The following is a 26,065-nucleotide window of genomic DNA, read 5'->3' as shown; positions in this document are numbered from 1 at the left end:
GGGGGTGCTGCTGGCCAGCAGCAGCGGGGAGCCTAGGGCTTGACCCTCCTGGCCCTGGGGGGCTGTGTTTGCCTTTAGCACCACGGCCTCTGCTTTGATGATCCAGCTTCTCACATTTCCCCATTCTCCCTCCCCCACTGGACTCCTCGTTCATCTTTCGCTCCCTTGGCATACTGACCAGCCCCTTGCCCTGAGTGACACTGTCCTTCAAACCGATCCCTACCCCAATTCACCCAGTACTTGCACAAGGGCTCCAAGGTGAACCTCTCATGCCTTTTCCCTCGCCCTCAGCAGCATACTGACCGCTGGTATCCATTAGCTTTTAGCTGCAGTTAAAAAACAATCAACAGCCTAGTTGGTGTGGCTCACTGGTTGAGCGTTGACCCATGCACCAAGAGGTCGCTGGTTCGATTCCCGGTCAGGACACATGCCCAGGTTGTGGGCCTGATCTCCAGTGGGGGGCATGCAGGAGGCGGCCAATCCATGTTCTCTCTCATCGATGTTTCTATCTCTCTCTCCGTCTCACTTCCTCTCTCTCTGATATCAATAAAGAAAAAAAATTTAAAAAACAACAACAGCGGCGTCAAACACGAGGCCCTTTGCTCTTCACATCGGAGAAGTCTGGAGGTAGGTCGCAGCGCCGTCCAGTGGCTCAAGGACACGTGCCGGCTCCCAGCTCCTTTCTCTCTTTCTGCTCCAGCAGCCGCGGTGCTGGTGGCCTCCTGACCGGGAGAGGACAGCTGCGCACCAGGCGTCGCGTCCTCACTGCAGGAAGAAGGCAGGGGCAGAGGGTGCCCACCAGACCCGCGCCTCACAGAAGCAAAGCAGAGCTGCCCCGGAGGCCCCTCCTGGGAACACCCTTACGGACCCCTTGGCTCCATCTCGCCTTGCAGGGGGTCGTGAGAGTGTGGTTTTCCAGTCACTTTAGTTGGAGGTAGAAGGGACGGGACTCGGGGATGCTGGTGAGTTCATGGACCAGCAGCACCTTCCACACCTGCTGCCCACTGTACTCAGCGGGGAAGGCTCCTGAGGCCGCTGACATGCCCAAGAATGACCTGAGAACGCCTCCAGGGAACCCAACAGTGCGACCTCTGTGGTCTGCACTGCAGGGCCGTATCCACCGTGGAGGAGGCGGATTCAGGGGCGACTACCCTTCCTCTCTGGGAACCGTGCTCCCGATCAAGTGGCATCCCCTGGGCCGCCAGCACAGCTGGTCAAGAACTGTGATTTATTTCTTCCCGTGTGCGTCTCCTCTTTGGCTGCATTGTAAACTATTTGAGAGGACGGATCTCATCTCATGTCACCTCTATTGTCAGCGACGCCAACGAGTGGCGTGCGCATTGTTGGCACCCAGGACACGCTCATTACCGAGGAGGCGTAGAACCCTGAGTGTCACTGGGTGGACAATGGGCGACACGCCTTCCCATGGGACCCAGGCAGACACACTCGGGAGGCAGACTTCTGGGGAAGGCCGACAAATGAAAACAATGCGTGTGGAGAATGGGAGGCATGTGACCCGAGAGGGCGAGCGGACGCGAGTTCTCAGGCTTAACGCTGCTTCAGACACAGGCTTGGAAGTGTTACTATATCTGGTTTCCCCTCTTCCCTCCCTGTGTTCATTCAGATGCTTATTCATTCAGCAACATTAATGAGTTCCTACTACGCCGAGGGTTCTGGAAATCCAGAAATGAGTAGCACAGCGTCCCCGCCCTTAGCGCTTGCGAGGAAGCTGATAAACACATGATCACCCGCATGTAATAAGGCCCCTGAGAGTTTCACACCCAGTGTCTCCGACCCTCAGAAGCTCGGAGGTCAAATTACGGGAGTTCCCAGCCCCTTGGTGGGGTTCGTCTTAATGTCTCGGGTTAGAAAAGCTGGGCTGGAAAGGGCTTTATGGCCAATGGACTTGGCTGTAAAACCTGGTTCTGCCATCGACTGTGGAACTCGGGGGCGATTTCTAACCCCCGGGTGTCGGTGACCCCAGTTTCCAGTGTACTGCCTCTCAGTCCTGAGCGCCCCCGTCAGCAGTGCTCGGTGACAGAGTCCGTTACCCGGTTCTCCAAAAAGAGCTCGACGTGAGGTTCTCAGAGAGGGTGCTGGTCGGACGCCGCAGGAGGAACACGGTTCTTGCCATTTTCAGCATTGGTGGGGGTCCTGGGTGTGGGTCTGCGGTCATCCCATAGAGTCTGTCCCAGCCACAGAGCCCAGAGCACGGGCCACCTGCGGCCTTGTAGCCTTGGCCTTGGGATAACCTTCCCGTGCACCCTTCGCTCAGAACCCAGAGCTGGGCATGGCCCGCCCGCCCTGAAGGCCTCCTGCCGTCCCCACGTCTGGACGCCCTCTGGGGGCCCCTGCAGGACCTGTACACCATCACCTGTGGCCCAAATACCCAGGCCCGTTGTTCCTTCTCTATTCCCCACCGCATGTGCCCACCCGCTCCGCAGGCCTCGGCCTCTGCCCTGCCAGTGCCCCGGAGACCGCCTGCTCCCCGCCGCCCAAGGAAGGGTGGTCTGGAGCTCACCCAGCACGTCCAGCCCAGCTCTGGCCTGGCTGCACCACTGAGCTTCTCTGCTCTCTGGGGCCTGCGCATACCTTCCCAGCGAGGGCTCAGCCCCGTTCACGGTGTCCTCCCTCAGTACCGCCCTCCACCGTGGAGCACCGTCGGGTCCCCGTGCCTACAGCTACCCTTCCGTTGCAGCTCTCCACCCTTTATGTCCCACTGCCCTGTTTAGCCCACATGTGGTTTCAGTCTTCTGGCTGGAACCCTGGCTATCCACCTCATCAGTAAAGAAGAGACGAAAGTGTCAGTATTTCAGATTTATGCTGCCAACCAGGTGAGAAAGCCCACGCAAAGCCCGAAGCACACTGCTTTGCTCGTCGGGGCTGCTCAGTTTCCTCTTGGCCTCGACCACTACTTGCCTTTCACAGCGAACAAGGGAAACTGCTGACAGTGAGTGCCAGGTACCTGACAGGACCATGTGCATGTGGTTGGCCCGAGAAGAGGAGACAGAGGGTCGGAGAGGCCAGGGAGATTGCCTGGGATCGCGCATGCAGTGTTGGATGGAGCTGAACCCAGGTGGCCAGTCCTCCGGGTCCACACTCCACACACCACACTGGGCTTCCTCCTCGAGCCCCAAACCCTCCTTCTTTTCCCCTGAAGGAGACCAAGTTTCCTACATAACAAAACCTCCTAAGTCTTACCACCCACTCCATGACGAGAATAGCTGAGCAGCAGGAGAAGCATGTGTTGCAGTCCTTTAAGAATGACTTAACTAAGAGATCTCCTCCTGAAAGGAAGGTCTGAATTGCTTGAAAGGTACAGTCGGTGGTTTCTCTTTCTCTATGAGTCAGCCTCTGCATGAGCCCCTGTCCTTGGAACTGATGCTGTGAACCTTGATAAGTATGTACTGGGCTGCTAACGGCCCCATTTTGAGAAAACTCCAATGGTTAATCAAATTTATGAAATTTCCCATTAGCAGTGGACCAGTTATATGGTTTGTTGCTTGAACACATCTTCCAAAGGCTAGAAGTCTTTGTTATGTTCCCTGATGCTTCCCCGGTGCTTGGAACAGAGCTTAGTACCCAGTAGATGCTCAATAAATGTTTGTCAAGTGGATGAATTCATATGGTCAAGGATTGGCCATGTTTTTTACATGTGCGACTTTCCCAGGCTATTTAAAAATAGGGTTTTATTTTAAAAGCGAGAGAGGAGGAGTGAGTATATTTAACAGGAACATGACCATTCTGTAAACCCAGGCACTACGCCACAGCTAAGACGGTCTATTTCAATGGACAAACTCTCCCTGATCAAAGCTCACCTGTCCCTTGTTTCATGCTTTGCAGGTGTTCATCTCTTCTCCACATCAGCCTGTAACTCTGTTGATACGGTCACAGGCAATAATGAGTGGGTAACAACCCAGCAAGGAACACAGTGGCTTTTTAACTGGAGCCCTTTGGAAGAATGTGTCCAGTGCCTGGCAGGGAATTCACGCATGGCAGCTACTCCATAAGTAGCTGATGATATTGTGATGATGGCAAGATCTTAAAATAAAAGACTGACATAGGTAGTGGAAATTCAGGCAGGAGAGGAAGGCGCAAGAGAGGGCCATGGCGTTTCCGATTAGATCGTGTCTTTGCTCATCTCAAATCATGACCAGGAAGCGACCCACGCTTTCTGTGCGTAATAGTTCAGTGCATTTGTGCTATAGACCATGATAAAGTATCTTAACCAAAATAGAAAACAAAAAAGAACATTCTCCACCTGCGTTACAGGTGTTCAGGTATAGAGGTGAGACTGTGTGCATGTTTTAACTCCTTAATACTTTTTTAAAACCTTGCTTCTTATTTCTCAGAGGTTATCTTTCTTCTTTTCCCTGTTAATATGACGAAAAAGTAAAAAGGATGTAGAAAAAGAGTGAATCCAGTTTTCTTTTTAGAAACATCAGGATGTAGACCAGTACCTGCCCCTGCATATGGTTAAGTCTCTTTTAAATAGAGTTGTTTCAAAGTTGGGGGTGGGTGAGTCCAACCCTTTCACATGCAGAGTTTTAATGGGTGAAGTTGGGGAGAGCTGACTCCCCTGGTGCATGGCCCAGTTCACCTCCTTCTTTCAACAAGTACTTAGAAATCACCTGCTGGGTGCTAATGTGTGACACCTGCTGGGTGCTAACCCTGTGGCAGGCCTTGAATGCAACACAGAATGGGAACACCCTGCAGATGGGTCTTTTGCCCATATTGTACCCTCATCACCTGGGATTCTCCCTAGTACACTGGAGGTGTTAAATGAATACTTGCTGAATCCATGAGTATTCATGGAGTTAATAGCCCAGGAAATTACACTAAATTTCTTCTTGTCTAGTTAGCACTTTCATGCCAACACAGTCTGAGTTAAACGAACATCAGGGTAGCTTCAAGGAGGAAATGAGAGGCAAATCCCTGCCGGCAAAAGGCAACCCTGGGGCAGTAAGGAAGGAGGTGTGGTCACACTGGTGTCCTCTTTCCCACGGCAGTGTAGAGGGGGTGACGATTCTCGCCTGTGGTCGATGGACATAAGCCTGGCACAGGACCCCAACTGCATGCCCATTGGTCAAATGCTGGAGCAACAACTCCTCCCCTTTTCAAGCCCAGCCATCGGTCTGCACATTTTTTTTTATCCTCACCCGAGGACATTTTTCCATTTTTTGTTCAGGTAGAGTGGGAGGGAGAGAGAGGAAGAGAGAGAGAGAGAGAGAGAGAGAGAGAGAGAGAGAGAGAGAAACATCGACGTGAAAGGGACACATAGAGTGGCTGCCACCTGCACGACCAACCAAGGCCAGGGACAAACTGCAACCGAGGTACGCGCCCTTAGCGGGAACTGAACCCGGGTCTCTCAGGACCGCAGGCCAACGCTCTACCGCTGAGCCAAACCGGCCAGGGTGGTTCCTGCACATTTGAACTGGGCTGCTCCAAAGCAGGAGTCCTGGGGGCTAAGCTGGGGACTCAGGCTGAAATTTAGCAGCGATTCCATTCTTCTTAGCTCGTACCATCTTGATATGCATTGAAATATTCAATGAGCCCAAAGTTTCAAGAGACAAGAATTGAGTCAGAGAGTTTGCTGCTTCCTTGAACAATATCCAGTATCACAGAACATTCAAATGGTACCATGACGGGTTCACACCTCACACTGTAAGATAGGTTCATTCATTCATTCTTTCTTTCCTCCCTGGCTCCCTCTCTGACGCTCTATGTCTGTCTTTCTCTTCATAGAAACCTAAGCAGCCCTGGGTCCCCTATTTCTTGTGGATGTGGTTTGCCTGGCACAGGGCATCTGTTTTAAAGTCTGGAGACATTCCAAGATTTTATAACCTTCTTGAGCAGAAATTATTGGCAGTACTGATGGCCAGTCATAACCCTGTTACTTTGTTAGAGGTGGGCTCAAAGTAGGGGCCTCTCTGTTCCTTAGTAACATTATTAACCAGCAAGCTGTTATATTTGGAGATGGATATTGCTCATTGCTACTCTACAAACTGCATTTTTCATTTGCTGTGACCATGCAAAATTTACCTTTCTGGAAAGGTACACACGAGCTCTTAGGACTTGCTTGATCACAATAGTTACCATTCCATTTATTTTCATCCTTTTTTTTTTTCCTGAGAGAGAAAACAATCATTAACTGATGATTGTCACGAGGCTTTCTGCTTATAATGGGCAATTGGACCAGGGGTCCCCTGGAACACACAGTTCCTTAAATGTGCATTTCTCTAGGAAGTCTCTAATAGTGAGAGTGGGTTTGGGGGTTAACGTTCAGATTTCAATCATTCCTGGGCTCCTCTTGTCCATGTCCCAGTTCTCGAGGACGAACACTCTCCCGACTGTGGTCATGCCTACTGTGGGCTCTCCCAGGAGCGATTCCATTAACACACTTTTCATCTTCTAGGTGCAAACTCAGGAGACACTCAGGGAACGACTCTGTCCCAGCCAAATGCCACCTTTCTCAGAACCTGCCGGGGAGGGGTCTGCGTTCACCAGGACCACATCACAGTCCCTCCCCGACTTAGGGGGAATCGATGAGGAACATGCATCATTGGCCCAATACCTGGAGACAGAAGGTTGTACTCAAGGCCCACAGCACAAAGAAAACAAAGACAGAGAAGACAACACACCTAGACATTCCTGGGAAGGTCCAGGACATGAGCCGAACCTCCCAGAAGTCAATCATGCAACTGTGTCCCCCTGGGAGCTGTCAGTGTGTCTCCCCCAGGAGGGCTGCAATGACCCTGGGGAGCCCCAGGCTCTCTCTGTTGTCCCCCCTGTACCTGAAGATATGGTCTCCACCCGGGAAGCTGCGTGCCATGGGCCAGGGGGCAGAGAAGCCGAGTGTTTGACGGAGCTTCTGGAAGCAGGTGACCAAGGAACAGGTGACACCATGAATTCTCCTGCTGGATCCCCAGTTCATAAATATTTGCCTCAAGGAGTTTGCTCCATGGACTTAGAGCTGGCAGAAGGTCAAGGCAAAGTGTCTGATCTTTGTTTTCCTGATGACAGGACACTGGATGTTGTTCTCCAGACACGAGGTTCTGAGCCTCCACCGTCCACAGGCAAAAGCAACAAGGGGAGAAACTCAGTTGTGTCTCCTGCTCCTAGCAACACTCTCACCTGGAACATGTCTCAAAAAGCCAGCGAAGGGTCCCCAGGGGAACATCTAGCCAAGATGCAGGATTCCGCCTCCACGCTGGCCTCCACAGCACAGGAGAGGCCGATCCCCTGTGTCTCAGGAGGGCTGGAGGAAAGACACCCTCTGTCTGCTGAGAATTCTTTTGTGTGGTGTAAAGAAGGTGCCGAGAGCCCCAGTACCAGTGCCCTGGACACCACAGGCTCGCCAGCCAGTCACAGCTCAGTCGTGAGGTCTCCTCAGGAGACGCCAACAACATCAACTGCTCATCCTGAGTGTCTTCAGGTGACCAGGGAGAGTGAGGACACACCAACTGGTACCATTGCCACCGAAGTCCACCCAGCCAAATCCCTCCCCGTTTCAGTTGCCGAGAACAGCCATGCAGATGGCCCTGACGAGAGCTCATCTCAGGTACCAGATGGGAATATTTTTCTGCTTCCTCCCAGCGTACAGTCGGGTCCTTTGTTAAATGGCTCCACCAGCGAATCTCCCGAAGAGCTTTGCCCGGCTCCCAGGGGACCAGAGGTCCATGTCTGTGTCCCCCCCGTCCCAGAGGGAGGTTTCTGTAGCAGTTCCCCTCTTCAGATTGATACCCAGTCTGCAGAGAAGAGCCAGGCCGTGGGCAGAGCAGACAAGAGGAGCCTCGAAGAGGATGCCCAGGGGAAAGGAAGTGAAGCCACACAGAGGATGCAGCAGGAGAGCCGGCCCTGCCAGGGTTCTCTTCCCGAAGACAGTCCCCAGGAAAGCTGGCCTACGACGTCCGCTGCACAAGGGGAAACGACCCCGGTGCCCTGGGACCACTCGTCGGCAAACTCCGGAGGGGAAAGAAGGCAGAGCTCAGGCCTGGAGGCTAAAACTCCCGAGGATGATGACAGTCACGCCGTGGGCAGTGTCCCACCTCCCTCTCAGGTCCTCCTGGGGCCGTCTAAGGAGAGCGGGCCAGGACACTGGGGAGCAGGCGACGAGCCCGAGACGATAGCTCGAGCAGCTTCTGTTTCCGAGGTCTGGCCCCCAAGACAGCCAACCGGTTCTGAGTCCGAGGGGTCAGAAGCTGGTGCCATGCCTCCTGACGGGCTCTGGGCTGTAGCTGCTGGGCCTGACCGGGCCCACTCTGAACCTGCAGCACCGGCTGGCGGTGCCCAGGCTGAGGCTCAGTCGGGCTCAGGCCTTGCTGATGACAGAGACAGCCACGAAGGTAAAAAGCCAGCCAGGCGTGCACACTGGAGCTGTCTTTCTTCCCGGTACTTGCGCCAACCCCGGTTCCTGGGGTCGTCTGTGGACCCCATAGATGACGGCGTCACAGATCAGCCGTCGGAGGCTCCCAACACTGGAGGGCAGGGGGGTGTCAACAACGCGAGTCAAACCCAAGAGGAAAAGCAGCGCAGTGTGGCTCACCTCGCCTTCTTCAAGCAGCTCCTGAGCCACCCTGACGTCCTCGAGTCCTCCGTGGATCCCGAGGAAGCCGTCGTGGGGGAGTCGGCCAGGGTGGGAGCCCGGGAGCCTCCCGAATCCGCCCTGGGGGCCTTCAGAGAGGAGGCGAAATTGAATGATGGAAATTTGGGCCAGAGCGTGGAGGTCCGACCGGCCACCCCTCCAGGCCCCGGCCCCCAGCCAAGCAGGGAGACCATTCCAAGTGAACACAGCACCAGCCGACACCAAGAAGCCCGTGAGAGGGGGCGGGCCGAGCAATGTGGACACGACGAAGCCCAAGGGGAAGTCCAGCTGGCCGCTTTGCGGGTCCTACGCCCCGATGAAGGTGGGGCGACAGTTCCCCGCGGGTGCAGCGGAAGCCAGGCACAGGAAGGCCGTGAGTGGGGCTCGGGGGGCGCCGAGCTGAGGGAGGAGGACGGAGCAGGTGCTGTGTTCCCCACTTCGCCTCTTTCTAGCGGGCTTGCAGTCCTGACTCGGACATCTGTTGGAGTTGACACAGACAGTGCCACAGGTCAAATTCATGACGTCCCCGAGAACCACACAGTGGAGCCCAGAAACCATCAACACGCGTTTTCTGACTCAAAGGAGAGGGGAGAGGCAGAGGGTGGGAACCAGCCGCTCTCTCCCAGGGGCCTTACTCAGCTGCCTTGTGCTTCTTCTCCTGAAGGAAACACCACAGGCTTTTCAATAAGCCACAAGATCGAGGAGCCTGAGATGGGGGTGCCCCAAAGCGGAGAAACCAAACCCGCAAGTGCATCCAGCTCCCCTGCAGTGACTTCGGCCTTTGTTTCAGGAGAATGTGCATCAGAGACAGCTCCTGAGACACTGAGGGACCCGTGTCACCGGGTCCCCGCCCTGGGCCACAGGAGGGAGTCGGGGGAGGAGAGGCCCAGTTCCATGGCAGCCCAGACCGGCAGGTCCCCAGTACCTGCTTGGGAGGAGGTCAAGAAGAAGCAAGAAATCGCGAGAAGTGGACACTTAACTGAGGGCGTGAAGAAGAAAATCTTGTCCAAGGTGGCCGCCCTGAGGCTGAGGTTGGAACAGAGGGAAAAAGCCAGAAAGAACTCGAGCTTCCCTACAAAGATCCCTAAACTCGAAACGTCGGTATCAGGCACAGATGAGAAAAAAGACCCCACGAAACCACCTTGCAAAAGGGAAGGCAAAGGTGAGGCTCTGTTGCTTTCTATGGCTGTTAAAACTCGGGTTTGTCGACCAGATGTGGCGTTCCTGGCCCCTGAGGCCTTGGCAGCCAGGTGAGTGCTGACCAGGTGGGCACTGATGCCATGGCTGTGGCCCACTGGCTCAGCATACACCCCTGGTTCTCAGAGGCGGCGGCCTCGGAATCCCCCAGAGGGCGGTTAACGGCACACAGCGAGCTCCAGCTCCAGCGTGTCCGAGTCCACGCGTCCACGTGGGCTTGAGACATGGTGTAACGAGTTCCCAGCCGATCTGTGGGGAGTGCCTCTCAGAAGGCTGCCTGTGGGTTTTTTTTTTTTTTCAGTTCTCACCCAAGCATATTTTTCTATTTATCTTCAGATAGCATGGGAGAGAGAGAGGGGGAGAGAAAGGGAGAGAGAAACATTGATAATCCATATGAGAGGGACACATCGACTGGTTGCCTCCCGCATCACCGGACCAGGGCCAGGACGAACTGCAACCGAGGTCTGTGCGCTGGACTGGAATCGAACCCGAGACTCACTGGTCCTCGGGCCAACCCTCCAACCGCTGAGCCAAACTGGCCAGGACTGCCTGTGGGGATGTTTAATTGAGGGAGTGAGATTAGGATGCCCTTTTGTTTAATTACCCTTTAAAAAATATTTTTAAAAGGCAAGCAGAAGCATTAATCAGCATAGCTAATTAGTGTAATTAAATAGACCACACACTGAGCAGGATTTCCAGAAACAAGCATTGAGACACAATTTGGGAGTCTCTTCTTTAGTCCCTGATTTTCATTAAAAATGGCTTCATGGAACATTGGGTTTCCTTCCAAATTTGAGCATAAAATTTCTTTCCAACTCCCCCTCCACTTTGAGTGTAAAGGCTCTGGGGGTGTCCATTCCCGGTTTCAGACCACGAGAGGCTCAGAGCCCGCTGTGCAACCAGGTGGAGGTTAGCAGGAAGGTACCGCAGCCGGCGAGTCCTCTGAGCTGCAGCAGAGTGCTCCGGCCCCTTAGCTCCAGGGCAGGGGCCGCAGACTGCCTGGGCTTGTCCTTCCCCAGCCACATCCATGGGCCCCAGCCCTGTTCAGAGAGGACTGAATGCAAAGCACCTTCCAGAGTGTGGAGGGATCCAACCAGGTTGCTAGGATATGTTTTTCAGCACATTTAAAGGGAATGAAGCAACGTTTTCAAAGATCTCGAAAGTGGGTTTGTCCAGATGGAAACAATCTATTTGGAATGCTTGTCTGTGGTTATTCCCGTCACCCACAGGGAAAAGGACCCTCTAATAGCCACATGCTGTTGGAGGGTTTGATCTCTCTCAGCTGCCACACAGCCTCCCTGAGCTCGAAGCGCGGCAAAGATGGGGTACACCTTTGGGGAGGGATGGTACCCTCACACCGTGACCTGGTGAGGTAGGACTTGGGGGTGGGGGATGACTTGGATGATTCTGAAAGAAATCAAACATTTCAAATGTAGTGCAACTACACTCCCAGGCCTCCTCTTAGCGCCTTCATTTGCACTGGTCCCTCTGTCCCAGCAGACAGACAGACAGGGCTCCTTTCCAAAGCCCCGAGGCCTCTTGTCCAAGTCAGCTTTGCATCTCTCAGACCCCCTCATGTAGTCCCACGCTCATGCTATGCCCTTTCCTCTGTGCCCCAGTTCTCTCTGCATCCAGCACAGGCGGGGGAGGGGTTGGCAACCTTAGGAACGTCCAGGTCTCCACAAGTCACCCATGCAAACTGCCACCGCACAGTGCTGGGAGGGGCCTTGAAGGCATGTGTCCCAGAGGAGCTGAGCTTGGTCAGGACTCAGGACCAAGAGTTGGAGACTGTGGCCCTGAACACCCAGCACAGCCAAATGAATGGAAGCGGGGATTGCCGTCAATCCACACTTGGCTTGTTTTCTCCATCTGCCATGATACTGTTGGTACCCTCCACTACTCACCGGTTCAAGAATGTATTACCCAACCAGCCCATTATCCCTGCCTGGGAAGAAAATAAGTCTATAAATATAAATTCTGTTATCCAAGTGTCTGTTGGCATCAAGGAGAGATGGCAGGCACGCTTAACATGACTATACAATAGCAGAGGAATTTGAGGGGACAGAGCAAGCAGCATCAGTAGTGATGGCTTTTGTCTTGGCTGGGGATTATATAATATTTTATATTACCAAAGCTGCGGAGTTATGGAACTTGGTTCCTAACCAACAGACACATTTCCAGTAACCTCTTTGCCTGCCAAGTGATTCTGACCACCTGGCTGGGTCTTCCATCCTGTCTTGTTCTCATGTCTATGCTGCCTCCCAGTGGCTGCCCTGAGTAATTACATGTTTGCCCAGTTTGTGGCGCTCTCATCCCTAATTTTTAAAAGCGATATTCCAAGGTCTCCTCCCAACTCTGGGAATCGTTTCCTTATTGCTCCTATTTCATTCCAGTAGACACTTCTCTTTTGTTAATGAAATTGATATCAGACCTGACTGCAACCTTCAGCAAAGCCAATGGAAATGAGAGGAAAGATGATAAGTGCTTCTCAGCAAATAACTATTGTTGAGTGGCCTTTTACATCTGAGGGCTCGACCACGTGTATTTGGATGATCCGAACTTTATTTTACTCCCTAGTCCCCAGCTCTGATTTTGCTCTGGACCACCCGGGGATCATTCAAAAGCATCTTTCTTTGAACCAGATCCTATGAACTAGGTATCCAAAACCAGACTCCTCCTACCTTCGAAACAAATTTCTCTTCTTTTAACCTTTATTTTTTTTTATTTAAAAAAATGTATCTTTATTGTTGAAAGTATTACAGATGTACCCCTTCCTCCACCCACTGACCTCCTACTCCCCACTCCTGCCCCACCCCGCCTTCACCACACTATTATCTGTGTCCACTGGTTACACTTACGTTATAGTTCACAGTGTGCATTACAGACCTTACTCACAGAGTTTCAAGTAATGAAAAGTAATTAGATTGATTTGTTCATTTTCCTAGTGTTTAAGCAAGTCACACTCGGTTTTCTCATCCATAAATTGAGGGCCATAATTATTATCCTTGTCTCTTGGGATCATTGTGAGAATTAAGTGAGATGAAATGGGAAAGTCTTTTGCTCACTGTTAAGCTCTTTGCAACTGTTACAAGAACACTGACTTGCCAATCTCTCATTTCTAGCTCCGGTATTACTGAAAAAGATCCAAGCTGAGATGTTCCCCGACCACTCTGGAAACGTAAGATTAACCTGCCAGTTTGCAGAAATTCATGAAGATTCTACTATCTGGTGGACAAAAGATTCAAAGTCAATAGCCCAAGTGCAGAGAAGGTGCAGTATTTGTTCCTTGATACGTTTCATGGTTGTTGCTTATTTCACAACATAGTTCTAAAATGAGATGATACATCTGAGAAGTGAAAAGGGGAATTGGAGTAGAAATTCCACACCAAAAGTATCTAAGAAGAGTAAGTAATGGAAGACAGGTGTCTGAACAGGGGACGTAATGGTGGGTTCTGGCTCTGGCTCTGCCACCATTAAGTTCTGTGGCCTTAGGAAATCATAAAACCTTTCATTATATTTAAAAATGTAATTGACAATCTTTAGATGACATTTAAAAATTTTTAAATCGGTACACTTTCCTTCCATGTAGGGGAATATGTCAGATTGCCTCTAGTGTGCAGTCTGTCATCCAGGACTTCAGAGTTTCCTTCTGCATGTCTGTGAATTTGGCTGTTTTCTGTTTCACAAATTCCCATCAGCCTGACAAAGGTCGTACACAGTGAAGAAGGTGAATCGAAAGGAGAAGACAGTCCATGTGGTTGCAGAAAGGTAGCTGCTGCTGACATGGGAAACCAGCTTTAGTCTGGGGCCCGAGGCTACAGGGGACAGGTGGGCAGTGACGAGAGTGACAGTCAATGCCCAGAGTGCCCGTGTGGGGTGAACCAGGCTAATGGCTTCTTGAAGCACCTTTCTAGCAAGAAGTGCTTCTTTAAGAGAACTGATGAACTTGAGCTTCATCTGACACACCTGAGGAGGTGTGGATCATTCTAGAAACAGATTACCTGGTTTGATGGAAACCAGCATAACCCACAACGATTCCTAGAAGCTTCTTTCTGCCGAAGGAGGTCCTAGCTCAGCTCCCTGAGTCACGGGAGCTGTTCCTATCCCCTTAATCCAGTCACACATAGACTGAAAAAGTGAGAAAAATCTGAGTTTCGGTATAATTAAATTGAACAGGTCTGTTTGGAATATGTGTCTGGAAGTTAATGTCCCTGATGCGACTATGGAGGATTTGAGCTGCAGAAAACCTCGCTGGACTGATCGATGCAAGGAAGTGTCATCCTTACCCTTGTCTTACGCTGGCTTCGGAGGAATTAGAATGGAGAAACAATGGCTTGGTTTTCACATCAAGGCTATTTCTTCTCTAGAGCTTTATCAAAAAGAATTACTAATGATCCACTTAAAGTGCTTTCTGTAGCCGCCAGCCAAGCGCCATTAGTCAGCGTTTTCTGCAGCTTTGCTCTAAACTCAGAATCGGCACCTGAATCTTTCAGTTCCTTTTCCTTTTGAGGCGTCTTTAGAAAGCCTGACCTCCCTCCGGGTGGCCTATAGCATTGGTGTCATGCTTTTACTGATGACATGTGGCCAAGGCCGCCCAGGTCTCAGCGCTGTTTGCTTCCTGTCTTCTTCGAGACACTGTCTGGATGAGGCATAGCCATTGGTCTTCTCTCTGCTAACACTTGAGAATATTTGGCAGGCATAATTCCTTTGTCTATCAGGAGACCATTTCCATTGTTTCACGTGGGGTTTCAGATGTTATCACATTCTTTTCAACCCCCAGTTCCAGTTGAGCGTTTCCCCTACAACATCCCTCCATGAATATCTCACCGCCTTTGTCAGGATGTAATTTTCAGAAAGTTGAAATTCCTCCAGCAGATGTAATAGGGACCTGTAGCAAAGATCTTCTTCACCTCAGTAAATAACCAGGGGCCAGAGAGAGGCAGAGCTGTTCCAAGGAGCCTCTGAGCAATGGAGATTTATCTAGTCAATCAGGCAAAAAGAATGCTAATAGAGGTTTACAAATACGTACAAAACTGGTCAATGTTTGACAGGTAATAAACCTTGGGGGTTATCGTTGCTCCTGGACAGAATCCTAGAAGCTCCAACTTAAGAATGTCTGGGTGAGTTCTAGTCAAACAGTAAATAGCAAAGTGAAACACGGGCGCATTCTATTATTAAATGCCCCTTGGGTAGCCCGATGAACAGTGACATACAAAGCACATGCAACCATGTTTTTGCCTTTGTCCCCAAGTTTTGGACTCTTTTCCTTAACAAGTGAAGTGCGGAGATCAGGTGTCAGGACACCTGCTCGAGGCTCAGGAAAAGTGAGTGTACTCAGAGGAAACCAAGAAGAAGAAAGTGGCGGCTTCCTCCGAGGGCTTCTGCCACGCCTCGGTTCCGTGAAGGTCTCAAGCTGGCACCCTCCAGTGCTGTCTGGGCCATCGGGACCTTCCTGTAACCAGAGTGCGCTGGGCTTAGTTGGCCCCTTGGAGGGGACTGGCGAGAGCTGAGCAATGTCTCAGCGCACGGGCCACGCCATTCCTGCCTAACAAGCAGGGTTGGCCGTAGGAAGGATACCCGAGGACTTCTCAGCCCAGACTGGATGTTGCGCAGTGGATGCTACCAGCCCCCTGGCTCCCTAGGGCAGTGATGGGTGATGGGGTTTTCTGGGAAGGCCTCCAGCCAGTTTGGTTTTTATCGGTGTTACTTGGACCCCACTCACAGCACAGGTTTCTTTTGCATTTGGCTCCCAGCTTGGCCCTTCCTGCATTTGTCCATTTCTTCCCCTAATTGTAAAGGATTTGCTGCTGACAAGTGAACCGGATGAGAAACTGAGCTTTTCCGTGTTGATTCAAAGAGGTACAAGATACTTCTTCTCACTTTCCACAGTTCATATTAGTATTTTTGTTCGTTCATCGCCTCCCAGATTGGAAGACCCTCAAGGGCAAGGACCATGCCTTAAAAATTAATTAATCACTGAATTCCCCAGTACTGGGCACGCGGCAGCGAACCCATGCTAACGGCTCCGGACTGCTCACCGGGCCCCACCCTGTGCTAAGGTTTCACGTGCCTGCTCTTTCCTCTTTCCCAGACGAGAAACTGAGGGTGAGAGACGAGGTGACGTGCCCAAGGTCAGCTTAGGATTTGAATCCAGGCCTTTCTGACGCCTAAGTAATTGCTCCCAGAAGACCTCAGGTGGGAATGACGGACGAAAACAGAAAATGGCCTCCAAGTTTCTGGGCTGCAAGGAAGATGTTCATGAGACAGTTCTTCTGGGTCAATCCCCGGCCAGTCTGGTGGATTTCGAGTGCCCCTGTCAGGGACAGAAACACTGTGCTCATCAACAGGTCCCTCTGTGACTCTCTGTGTCTCCAGCCTTGCCGGGAAACCTTCCCCTTCTTACTGGGCTTCTCCAGTCCACGTTCAGCCATGAATCCCTTGAATCCAGGATGTAGTCTGATTTATTAAGTTCCAAGCATTGTGTTATGAATGGAAAAACTAGCGATGATGATGATGATGATGATGACGATGGTGACAGCTACTGTGTACTGACCACTTGGTATGTGCCAGGCACGGTGCTAATCACTTAAAGGTCTATTTCATGTCATCCTCAGGACAAGCTAATGTTGGCTGGGTGGATGGATGGAAGAAAGGTATTCCCTAGGGGAGGGCACTATTTAGAAGAGTTCTCAGCCATGAGTCACTTATAAACAGCAAAGACTCCCTTTCTCTTGTCCCTTAGGGGGTCTGGGTTTGAAGTTTTGAGGTTTCCTTCAAGCACAAGTCCCCTGGATTAGTAACGTAACAGAGGTCAATTCTGATCAGCCCCCGAATTCACAATTCTAGTCCTGTGTTTTATTAATGACAGTCACCCCTCCCAAATGTTTATGTGTGTTAATATCGTCTATGGGAGAGTGTTAAATCAAAATTGTGCTGATCGTCCGCTGCAGATAAACAAATGATTTAAACAGCTTGCCACGGTCTTGTCCTCGAGCCAGCTCATTGGCTGCAAACGTTAGGTCTAAGGAACCTTAGAAAATGTAGTTCAGAATGATGACACGTGCCAATGTTCATGCGCCCCCTTCAGTGCAGGAGACACCTCCATTGTGTCCTTGGTCATCGTTCAAGCCAGTCAGAAGGACCAGGGCCTCTATTACTGCTGCCTCAAGAACAGTTATGGAAAAGTGACTGCTGAATTTGACCTCACTGCTGAAGGTAAACCTCAGCTCCTCAGTTTCCAATACATGAGACCCCCCCCCCAGCCCCTACCAGTCAAGAGTGTTCATTTTTACTAAAGGCATTCTGTTCTGTATCTTCTTTCAGTTCTCAAACAACTTTCCAGTCCCCAGGATAGGAAAGGTAAGCTGGTCTGAGTGGGATGTCAAGGGAGTGGGCACACGTAAAGCATGAACTAACTCCTGAGTCGATGGAAGCAGCGATAGTCCTATGGACTCTTCTAGCCAAATAAGACAGAGCTCAGGGATGGTTGAGACGTGAATGAAAATCCATGAGCCATGTCAACCCGATTGTAAGGCCGATTGTAAGTTCTCTAGGCCAGGAGTATCCAGAAGAGTATCATTTATGAGAGAGATCAGCCTGTAGTGGGTGGTTGCTGGGGACATGTGGAGGGCGAGTTTGGGGTTACACTTCTCCCTTTAAGCATCAGACTAGCATTCGGCCATCTGCGTGGAATTTTTCAGCCTCTGGCATGTATATGACATGTTTTGGTTCTTCTGTTTACTTTTCACTTTGAGCTGAGCAGACTCCCAAAGAGAGCCAGGTTCTAGGAGAAAAACCCCACTCATCTGCATGCAAATGAAAGATGGGTTTTCCGGTCTCCTTTGGCACGTGTGTACACATAGTGTAGCAACAGCCTGGCCCCGCTCCTGAGCACCCCACTGCCCCTGAGCCACCACTGATACAATTGTGTGGAGTCCCTGCTTGTCCTGTTTAGGGACAATTACCTGTTCCCACACATATGCCCACCCCACCTGCTAGTGTGCTGGTAAATTTTTAACAACATGCCTTGGTGCGGGGGTGGGGGTTGAATTATATAGTTTTCTGATTTCTGTGGTGTAAATACTCTCACCGTGGCCAATTTTAAACTGACAATGTGACCAAGCAGGAATGCAGACCTGGGAAGAGATGCCCACAATTAGCTCTAAGGGGCTGGAGGGAGCGGATGGAGCACCTCCCAGCCCCCCTCACCTCACGTTTCCAAGGCTCTCGGCACAGTTTGGGGCACTTGGTCACTCTTAGGAGAAATAGGAATAAAATTCTGATCATTAAAATGATTTTGTATTACATGCTGGTTTGTAAAGCAAATAGCTGAAATCTTTGAAAACAAGACAGTGAAGACCATCAAGACAGTAACATTCAGCACGTGAAAGGCAAGGGTCAGGCTCCTTGACTCTGAAATGCTTCAGCAAACATTGTGATATGTATCAAGACAGCAAACGCAGAGACAGACTCTTCGCAAACCCACCCAAATGCTGACCAATCACCTGTCTCCACTGTGCATTGTACTTGTGGTCTCATTTTAAATTCTTCCTCGCCTTCTGCTCCTCTCTCTCCAAGAGTCAAAATATGCAAAAGAGCATCCTTCCTTCTGACTTTTCAGAAAGCAAAACGACCTTCGGAAGAAGGGTAGTTCTGTTTCATCAACTTCTTGGCTTTGCTTGGTTGTCACACCCCAGATACTCGCTGTCATCTCATTAGTTTAGGTTTGCAGAAACTCACTTCGCAAGGTTTTACCAGTCAGGAATGAGACCCCAGTGGGGATGAGCTACCGGCCCCTGGTGGAAATGGCACCCCTGTTGCAGAGCCTGCGATCTGATCCAAGGGTTTGGGTCTAGACCCCGATGACATCACCTTCTTCCAGCTTCTGCCTGAGACTGTAGCTCCAATTTCAGTGCCCTCCCCTACCCCCCCCCCTTCCACTTTCTGATGGAGATGTTTCAAATGACTGTCATGGTTTTCATTTGGAGGGAATCTCTCTCACTAAACATTTCACTAGCTTAATTCTCTAGAGGAAGAACAAATAACATTTTACAAGTTGGTCTCTAATGAACAAACTAATAAAACTAAGCTCACGGGAAAGCCCAAAATGAATGATGGTCCAAATAAAACACAAACTAGAACAACTTAATGATAGTGCACAGAACTTTCAAAGAAAACTCCTGAGATTTCTTATTTAAACAATTTTTTAAAAAATCTTTGTTAAGTAGATGCTTCAGTTGGAAATTAAAGACTGGGTTGTTAATGATACCATATATAGTACTGTGCAAAAAATTCTTTGCTATTTCCAAGCATATAGCCTGGAATATTAAATTTGATGACTCTTAAATTAAGCATAAAGTGCACAAACTTTTTACTTTTAAGAATAATTGAACTTTGGGATTTTGAAGGAAAACAGCTATAGTAAATATAGTTTATATTTATTGGGCTCTGATATATATATGTATATATAGGTATAGATATGTGTGTGTGTGTATGTATATATATATGTGCGTGTGTATGTATATATATGTGTGTGTGTGTGTGTGTGTGTGTAATTTCTTAAGTGGTATTAGGTGCCAGACTGTTAAAATGAAATTATATAGCCCAAATCGAGAAAATTTGGGTTATATAAAAGGTATTCCCTCTCCATTTTGTTATCTCATTTCTAAATTTAACTTTAAAAAACTATACTCTTCTCCATAAATTTAAAAAATTGTTTTCCTGGTTCTATTGCACAGGATGAAATCTGTGATACAACTGTCTCCCTCAAGTTTACCTGGGAAAATATCCCCTTTGCTGTGTTCTGCTGGGGCTCCACCCAGGTCTCTGCAGAAACCCAGGGCAGGTGCAACTCTGGGCGCCCTCTGAGCGTCCTTTCTGTGGCAGCTTTACCCACCTGTTCTGTTGGGGAATCCCCCACCTGTCCTTTCTTTCTTTCTGGCAACATCTAGGCCCAGACATTACTCAACACCCTGAAGAAGAGTTTCAGCCTCCTTGTAATTTTAATAGCTAGCATCAGTCATAGACTGCTCTTAAAATGTGTAAATATTTGTAAATACTTTTTCAAAAAGAGAAAAATATTTCTCTAGTGATTCTAAATAGATTTTCACACGACCCATGATGTCTTCTTTTAAACATTCAGAACAATGACAGTTTTCAATGACTTTGAGGAGTGGAAGGCATTTAAAAAACATCAAAACAATCTTATTTCATTGAAAGCCCTCCCACTTCTTCTCTCAGCCAATCAGGAGTCTGCCTTGGTCAACTCTAGATTGAAGTGGAACATTCTGATTGAATGTGTTGCCAACTGAAACGTGTGCAGAACCAACTCGGAAACAACTGCTAGAAAACAAAAAATAATTCTACTTTTCCTTTTACAGATAAATCCAAAATCTTTCTACCCTTTTCCAATTTCTCCCCAGGCAGTTCCTTTTACTTATTTTGATTGGTTGGTTTGGTTTGGTTTTTGTCTACCTATTTCTTACAGCTTCCACAGGCATTCTCAAGAGGCACTATCTCCCCCAAGAGGGCAACATTGGTTCTTGGGAGGCAAGAAAACATTTTGTGTGTGTATAAAGGACAGACATAGCCCGGCCGGTATGGCTCAGTGGCTGAGCATTGACCCACGCACCACGAGGTCGCCAGTCAGAGCACATGCCCAGGCTGTGGGCCTGATCTCCAGTGGGGGGCATGCAGGACGCGGCCAGTCGATGTTCTCTCTCATCAATGTTTCTCTCTCCCTTTCTCTCTCTCTCTTAAATCAATAAAGAAAAAATAAATAAAGCACAAATATATATAAAGTACATAAATAGACATGCAGTACATTTGTGCTATTAAAATTCTTTGGGAGCAATTAGGAGAAAAGATGAAAAAGGGTTGAGAAACATCAGTCTATCAGATAGTACCATGAGTCCTCTCTCTTCTACATGTCACCTGTCTTTTCAAAGTACCTTGAATTACCTCTCATGGTTCTGCATATATTTTCCAGATCTGTGTACAATTCTTTTCCTGGCCTCCCCAACTTTGTTTCAACTGATCTTCCACCCCTTATCTGACCCACTGGGCCTTACACTGATCTGCAGATATCCCCCAATCCCGCTCCTTGGTTAACCAATGTTCCCACACAGGGACAATGACAAGGGTGACCTGTAGAACCTGGAAGAGGAAACCATGTTTAACTCCTGGCAGAGGCATAGCTCAAAGATGAGAGAGGGAGATGGTCCCTGAGCAAGATGCAGTGTAGGACTGAATTTGAGCTATGTTTTAGGATATGAAGAGATTGAATTCAGCCAACTTATCTTCAAAGAAGACTTCCTCCATGACAGCTACTTTGGGGACCGCCTGCGAGGCCAGATCGCCACGGAGGAGCTGCACTTCGGAGAGGGCGTCCACCGAAAAGCCTTCCGCAGCAAAGTGATGCAGGGCCTCATGCCGGTCTTCCAGCCCGGCCACGCCTGCGTGCTCAAGGTGCACAACGCAGTTGCCTACGGGACCAGAAACAACGATGAGCTCATCCAGAGGAACTACGATCTCGCTGCCCAGGTGGGTCTGCCTGTCCTGACCCACTGGAGGTGTGAGAGGGACCCGGGATAATCAGACCCAGAATTGATGGGAGGGTCTCTGAGAGGGTGTCTGTCTCCCTTTGGGGGTGGTGGTGATATGGGGACTGCTGGATTCAGGCTGAGGGCTGGGGACCACGTCTCAGCTCCCAGGAGTAGTTCCTGGCCTCGTGCAGCCAGATGGGACCCAGCCTGTGTCTGGAGGCCCCTCACCAGTTCTGAGCTGGGCTGAGATCATCTCCTAGGGAGCCCCATGAGATCCCCGAGGGTTTGAATCTTCTTGGACACAGGATGATCTAGAAGGTGGGGGTGTCCTAAGCTACACTGGATGCCAGGATCCCCAAAGACAGCTAAAATCAGGAATAGTGCCCTGGCCAGTTTGGCTCAGCGGTTAGAGCGTCAGCCTGTGGTCCGGAGAGACCCGGGTTCGGTTCCCGCTAAGGGCACATACTTCGGTTGCAGTTTGTCCCCGGCCCTGGTTGGTCGTGCGGGTGGCAGCCACTCGATGTGTCCCTTCACATCGATGTTTCTCTCTCTCTCTCTCCCTCCCACTCTATCTGTACAAAAAATGGAAAAATATCCTTGGGTGAGGATAAAAAGAAAAAAAAAAAAAAAAATCAGGAATAGTTTCCGGAGTGTTTTGTTTTGGATGGAGGAGGAGGAGGGTGGGATACATTTAGGAGGACAGGACAGAAGAGTTTGCCCTATTTCCTGCCTTCCTGAGTTTGGTTCAGTGTCAGCTAGGACCTGAGTCTCTAGCGAAGTCCCCTCCTCTCGATGCTATGACACACAGAACTCTTGCAGCAGGGGAGGAGAGGAGGTGAGCATGGGTCCTCTCCCCGCCCCTCTCTCATTGGTCCTTGTATTTCGCTCTTGACATCAGCACCGGCCAAGCTGGCTGGAGGGCTGAGTCCAGCTCTTTTCCAAACCAGGTTCCCTTAAAAATGTTTTACCTACAAAGTGAATGGATTAGACTTAGATGAATGTCCTGGATACCATCAAGCATGAACCACCCACGGTTCTCTCAGATGTGGTAGGTCATGGGGGTCTTGGTGCTCATGAAGGCAGCCCCTCTTCTGCGGGGCAGGATTTTGCCAATTGTATTTCATGCTCTTCCAGATCCACCCTTCTGTCTTCTTTTCCTTCACTGAGAGTCCCTTCCACCTTAGCTGTCATCTGGGCCAGGCATGGGAATTGCCCCAGCATGCGGACTCCCACTCAGAAATGCCTACCGAGGGGAAAGCACACTCCAGTTTGCTGTTCCTAAGCCGGCAATCTTGTCAAGATGTTCACTGTTTACAGCTCCGATTGCACCTCTGTAGAAAGCCGCCGGAAGGGGGGGGGGGGGCGGGCGGGGGCGGGGAGCGCATTGGAAACCCAGCAAGCCCCGAGCTTTATCTGACCTCCTGCTGAGGGGCCAGTCCCCTCAGTTCAGGGGTGAAGTCGATCCATGCAATTCTAGAAATTTTATAATTCAGGGACGCCTGGCCCCAGAGACCGCTTGACCTTCACCTGGATGGGTTCCTCCAGGCCTTCGAGCTCCTCTGCCAGGGGCCAGCTCTCCTTCAGTCATTGTTGCTTCTGTGCCCCCCACCAGGGGATGGGTTTGGGAGTCCATCGGCTTGACCCACGTTAGGAAATCTGAGTAATTTTACCAAACAACTCGGGATTGCCCTAATCCGGCGGTTCTCAACCTGTGGGTCGCGACCCCTTTGGGGGTTGAACGACCCTTGCACAGGGGTCGCCTAAGACATGACAGTAGCAAAATTACAGTTATGAAGTAGCAACAAAAGTAATTTTATGGTTGGGGGTCCCCACCACATGAGGAATGTATTAAAGTGCTGCAGCACAGGAAGGTGGAGCACCACCGCTAATCGCGTGGATTTCCCGTGTGTTGGGTGCTACAGGAATGCTATGTTCAAAACACCGCCCGATGCTACGCCAAGATCTACGCTGCTGAAGCCCAGCCTCTGGAAGGTTTCGGAGAAGTGCCAGAGTGAGTGCGTTTCCCTCTCTCGGATTCCATCTCGGACGTGGCGGGGGCTTGGGGCAGGGTGAGGGCTGAGAAGGACCAGGAGGGCGAGCATTTCAGTTGGTCTCTGTCTGTAGCTGTGAGGGCAGCCAAGCTGTCCTGTGCTACACTGGGTCAGCAGAGGCTTACGAAAAGATCATTGGTACATACTCTTTAAATGAATGTATGTGGGGATGGATGGATGGATGGATTTCATAAATGTATCTATCATGCTAAATAGAAAAGAAAGGATGTCTACTCTCATGAATATTACATTGTCTAAACAATAAGCAAATACAAGAGAACATGAGAATATTACAAAAATGGTTAGTCCAGTGATGACAGCACAGTCTGGTAGTGTCCAGAAAGAGTGAATTGGGGGATCAGGGTTATAGGAACAGAATACCCACTTCCTGGAATCCTATAGAGATCGATGAAACTGATTACTTTTAGCCCCTCATTGATTATTCACCCAAGCAAATTTTGGCACCCCAGTAAATACCCCACTGCTCTGAAGATTAGGACATTCCGCTGTCCGAGACCCCTTTCCTTCCTTACCATGGGGGAGTTTGTGAACACGTGAACGGTGATGGTCTACGGTGAGCAGAGTCCATACGAAGGGAGGTAGTGATGGTTGTTCTAAAGGGCAGGGAGAGAAGCTCATGTCTGTGGCTTTAAGGCAGAGTGAGGAGATGAAGAGGGAGAAGGCAGTAACCAGCAGAAGACAAACCCTGAGACCAGGGGTCGGCAAACTTTTTCTGTAAAGGGCCAGACAGTAACTATTTGGGGCCTTGTAGTCAAGAGGCGAACATCGAGGCTATTCTGTAGATATTTATGTAACAAAACCTTACTGATGGATTTTAAAATATAATAATAATAACTCTTGAATATAATTTTTGATATTTACTAACGAGAAGAATGGAATTCTTCTTTTTAAAGTAATATTTCAATTAATTGGGGTTCAAAGTTAGTGTTCCCTATGAACAAATCGATGGCAAATGTCATCTATAAAAATCATTCTTTGCTCGTGGGCTGGAAGTTTCTCCTGCAGCAAGTCGTGGGTGAGACAGAAGAGCTGAGCTGGGGTGTGCTGGGGTCTCCAGGCTGGGGAGAAATGAGGAGACAGACAGGAAGTAGCTGGGAAGCAGGAGGAAAACCCAGAGGAAGTGAGTTTCTAAAGGCCGAGGGAAGGTGTTTCACAAAGAAGTGGGTTCTGCCCTGCTGGTTTGGCTCAGCGGTCGGAGCATCGGCCCGCGGACCAGAGAGTCCTGGGTTCGGTTCCCGCTAAGGGTACGTACCTTGGTGCAGTTCGTCCCCGGCCTCAGTTGGGGTCGTTTGGGTGGCAGCCACTCGATGTGTCTCTCTCACATCGATGTTTCTCTCTCTCTCTTCCTCCCTCTCCCTTTATCTAAAGATAAATGCAAAAAAATGTCCTCGGGTGAGGATAAAAAAAAAAAGAAGTGAGGTCAACTGAGTCACGTGCCGGTGGGAGCAAGTAAGATGGGGGCCAGTGAGACCGTAGACTCTGCGACACGGTGCCCGTGGGGCCTCGACCGAGCTTCTTGGTGGGAGGCCACTCTGAGGGGGTTCGAGAGAGGACGGGAGGGGAGGGGACGGAGGCGTCTACAACTGCGCTGTTTTGATGTGCGCTCCGAGTCCGTAGTTGAAGAGGACCGTGGGGTCAACCTGCTCTGTAGAGGTGTTGCTATGCCATCAGGGTGGGTGGGCACCTTTTTCTGCCAAGGGCCGTTTGGATATTTATAATATCATTTGCGGGCCATATAAAATTTTCAACGTAAAAATTAGTCTGCTATACTTTTTCAGGCTAGTTAGGTGAGGTGTGTGATATTAGCTGGTATTGATTTCTTGGGTCTTAATGCGCCCCAGGGCTGGACGTTCCCCAGCCCGATGTAGAGAGAAAAATTGCTGGCGCAATACCCTTGAGCATTTGAGAGGGACTGGGTCCAGGCCACAGTAGCTGAGATGGGTCATGCAGGGGCGGTTTGGCTCAGCGGTTAGAGCGTCGGCCCGCGGACCAGAGAGACCCAGGTTTGGTTCCTGCTAAGGGCACGTACCTCGGTTGCCATTTGTCCCCGGCCCCGGTTGGGGTTGTGTGGGTGGCAACCAGTCGGTATGTCTCTCTCACATTGATGTCTCTCTCTCTCTCTTCCCCCTTCTCTCTGAAAATAAATGCAAAAATGTCCTCGGGTGAGGATAAGAAAAAAGAAAAAGGATCCCTGCAAAGGAGGGGCGGGAAGGCGGAGGGTAGGGCGCAGACCCTGGGAGGGGGAATATGTGGGGTGGCAGCTTCAGACGTTCTGTTCTTGTTGCCCGAGTCTGCACACGGAACAGGAAGCAGGGTCAGCTGCCGGGAGTGCGACTGGGGAGGAGGTGTGGGCATTACAGGCGAGAGGAGCAGGTAGGAAATGCTCACCCGGCACGTGGGACCACGGGTGGATTAATGCTGGACGAGGCCTTCCGAGAGCGATCCACTTCCAGCTGCCATGACCCCTGCAGAGCCACCTGCCGGGTCTCCCTGCTTCCGCCCTTGTCCTCACAGTCTGTTCCACACAGAGTGGCAGAGTGATCCCTGTAACACAGGAGTTTGATCACGTCTCTCCTTTGCCCAAACTCTCCAACAGCTCCTTGTCCAACGCAGCACAAAGGGCAGAGTTTTCAGATGGCCAACCAGACACCCCCAAGGGTGGCTTCCAT

General features: G+C 50.3%; 1 protein-coding gene across 1 annotated transcript in view; it reads left to right on the top strand.

Moving 5' to 3' along the window:
* ALPK2 (alpha kinase 2) overlaps positions 1–26,065 on the top strand; it is a 107,371-nt gene that overhangs the window by 66,179 nt on the left and 15,127 nt on the right. The window contains exons 5-10 of the mRNA XM_036245968.1: positions 6,416–9,746; positions 12,904–13,051; positions 16,869–16,996; positions 17,105–17,140; positions 21,048–21,322; positions 23,247–23,335. Of these exons, the coding sequence (XP_036101861.1) occupies positions 6,416–9,746; positions 12,904–13,051; positions 16,869–16,996; positions 17,105–17,140; positions 21,048–21,322; positions 23,247–23,335 (4,007 nt within the window). The remainder of the gene's footprint in view (positions 1–6,415; positions 9,747–12,903; positions 13,052–16,868; positions 16,997–17,104; positions 17,141–21,047; positions 21,323–23,246; positions 23,336–26,065) is intronic.

Source organism: Molossus molossus, unplaced genomic scaffold, assembly GCF_014108415.1.
Source record: "Molossus molossus isolate mMolMol1 unplaced genomic scaffold, mMolMol1.p scaffold_m16_p_6, whole genome shotgun sequence".
NCBI classification, from domain to species: Eukaryota; Metazoa; Chordata; class Mammalia; order Chiroptera; family Molossidae; genus Molossus; species Molossus molossus.
This window is presented reverse-complemented; position numbering and strand designations above follow the sequence as displayed.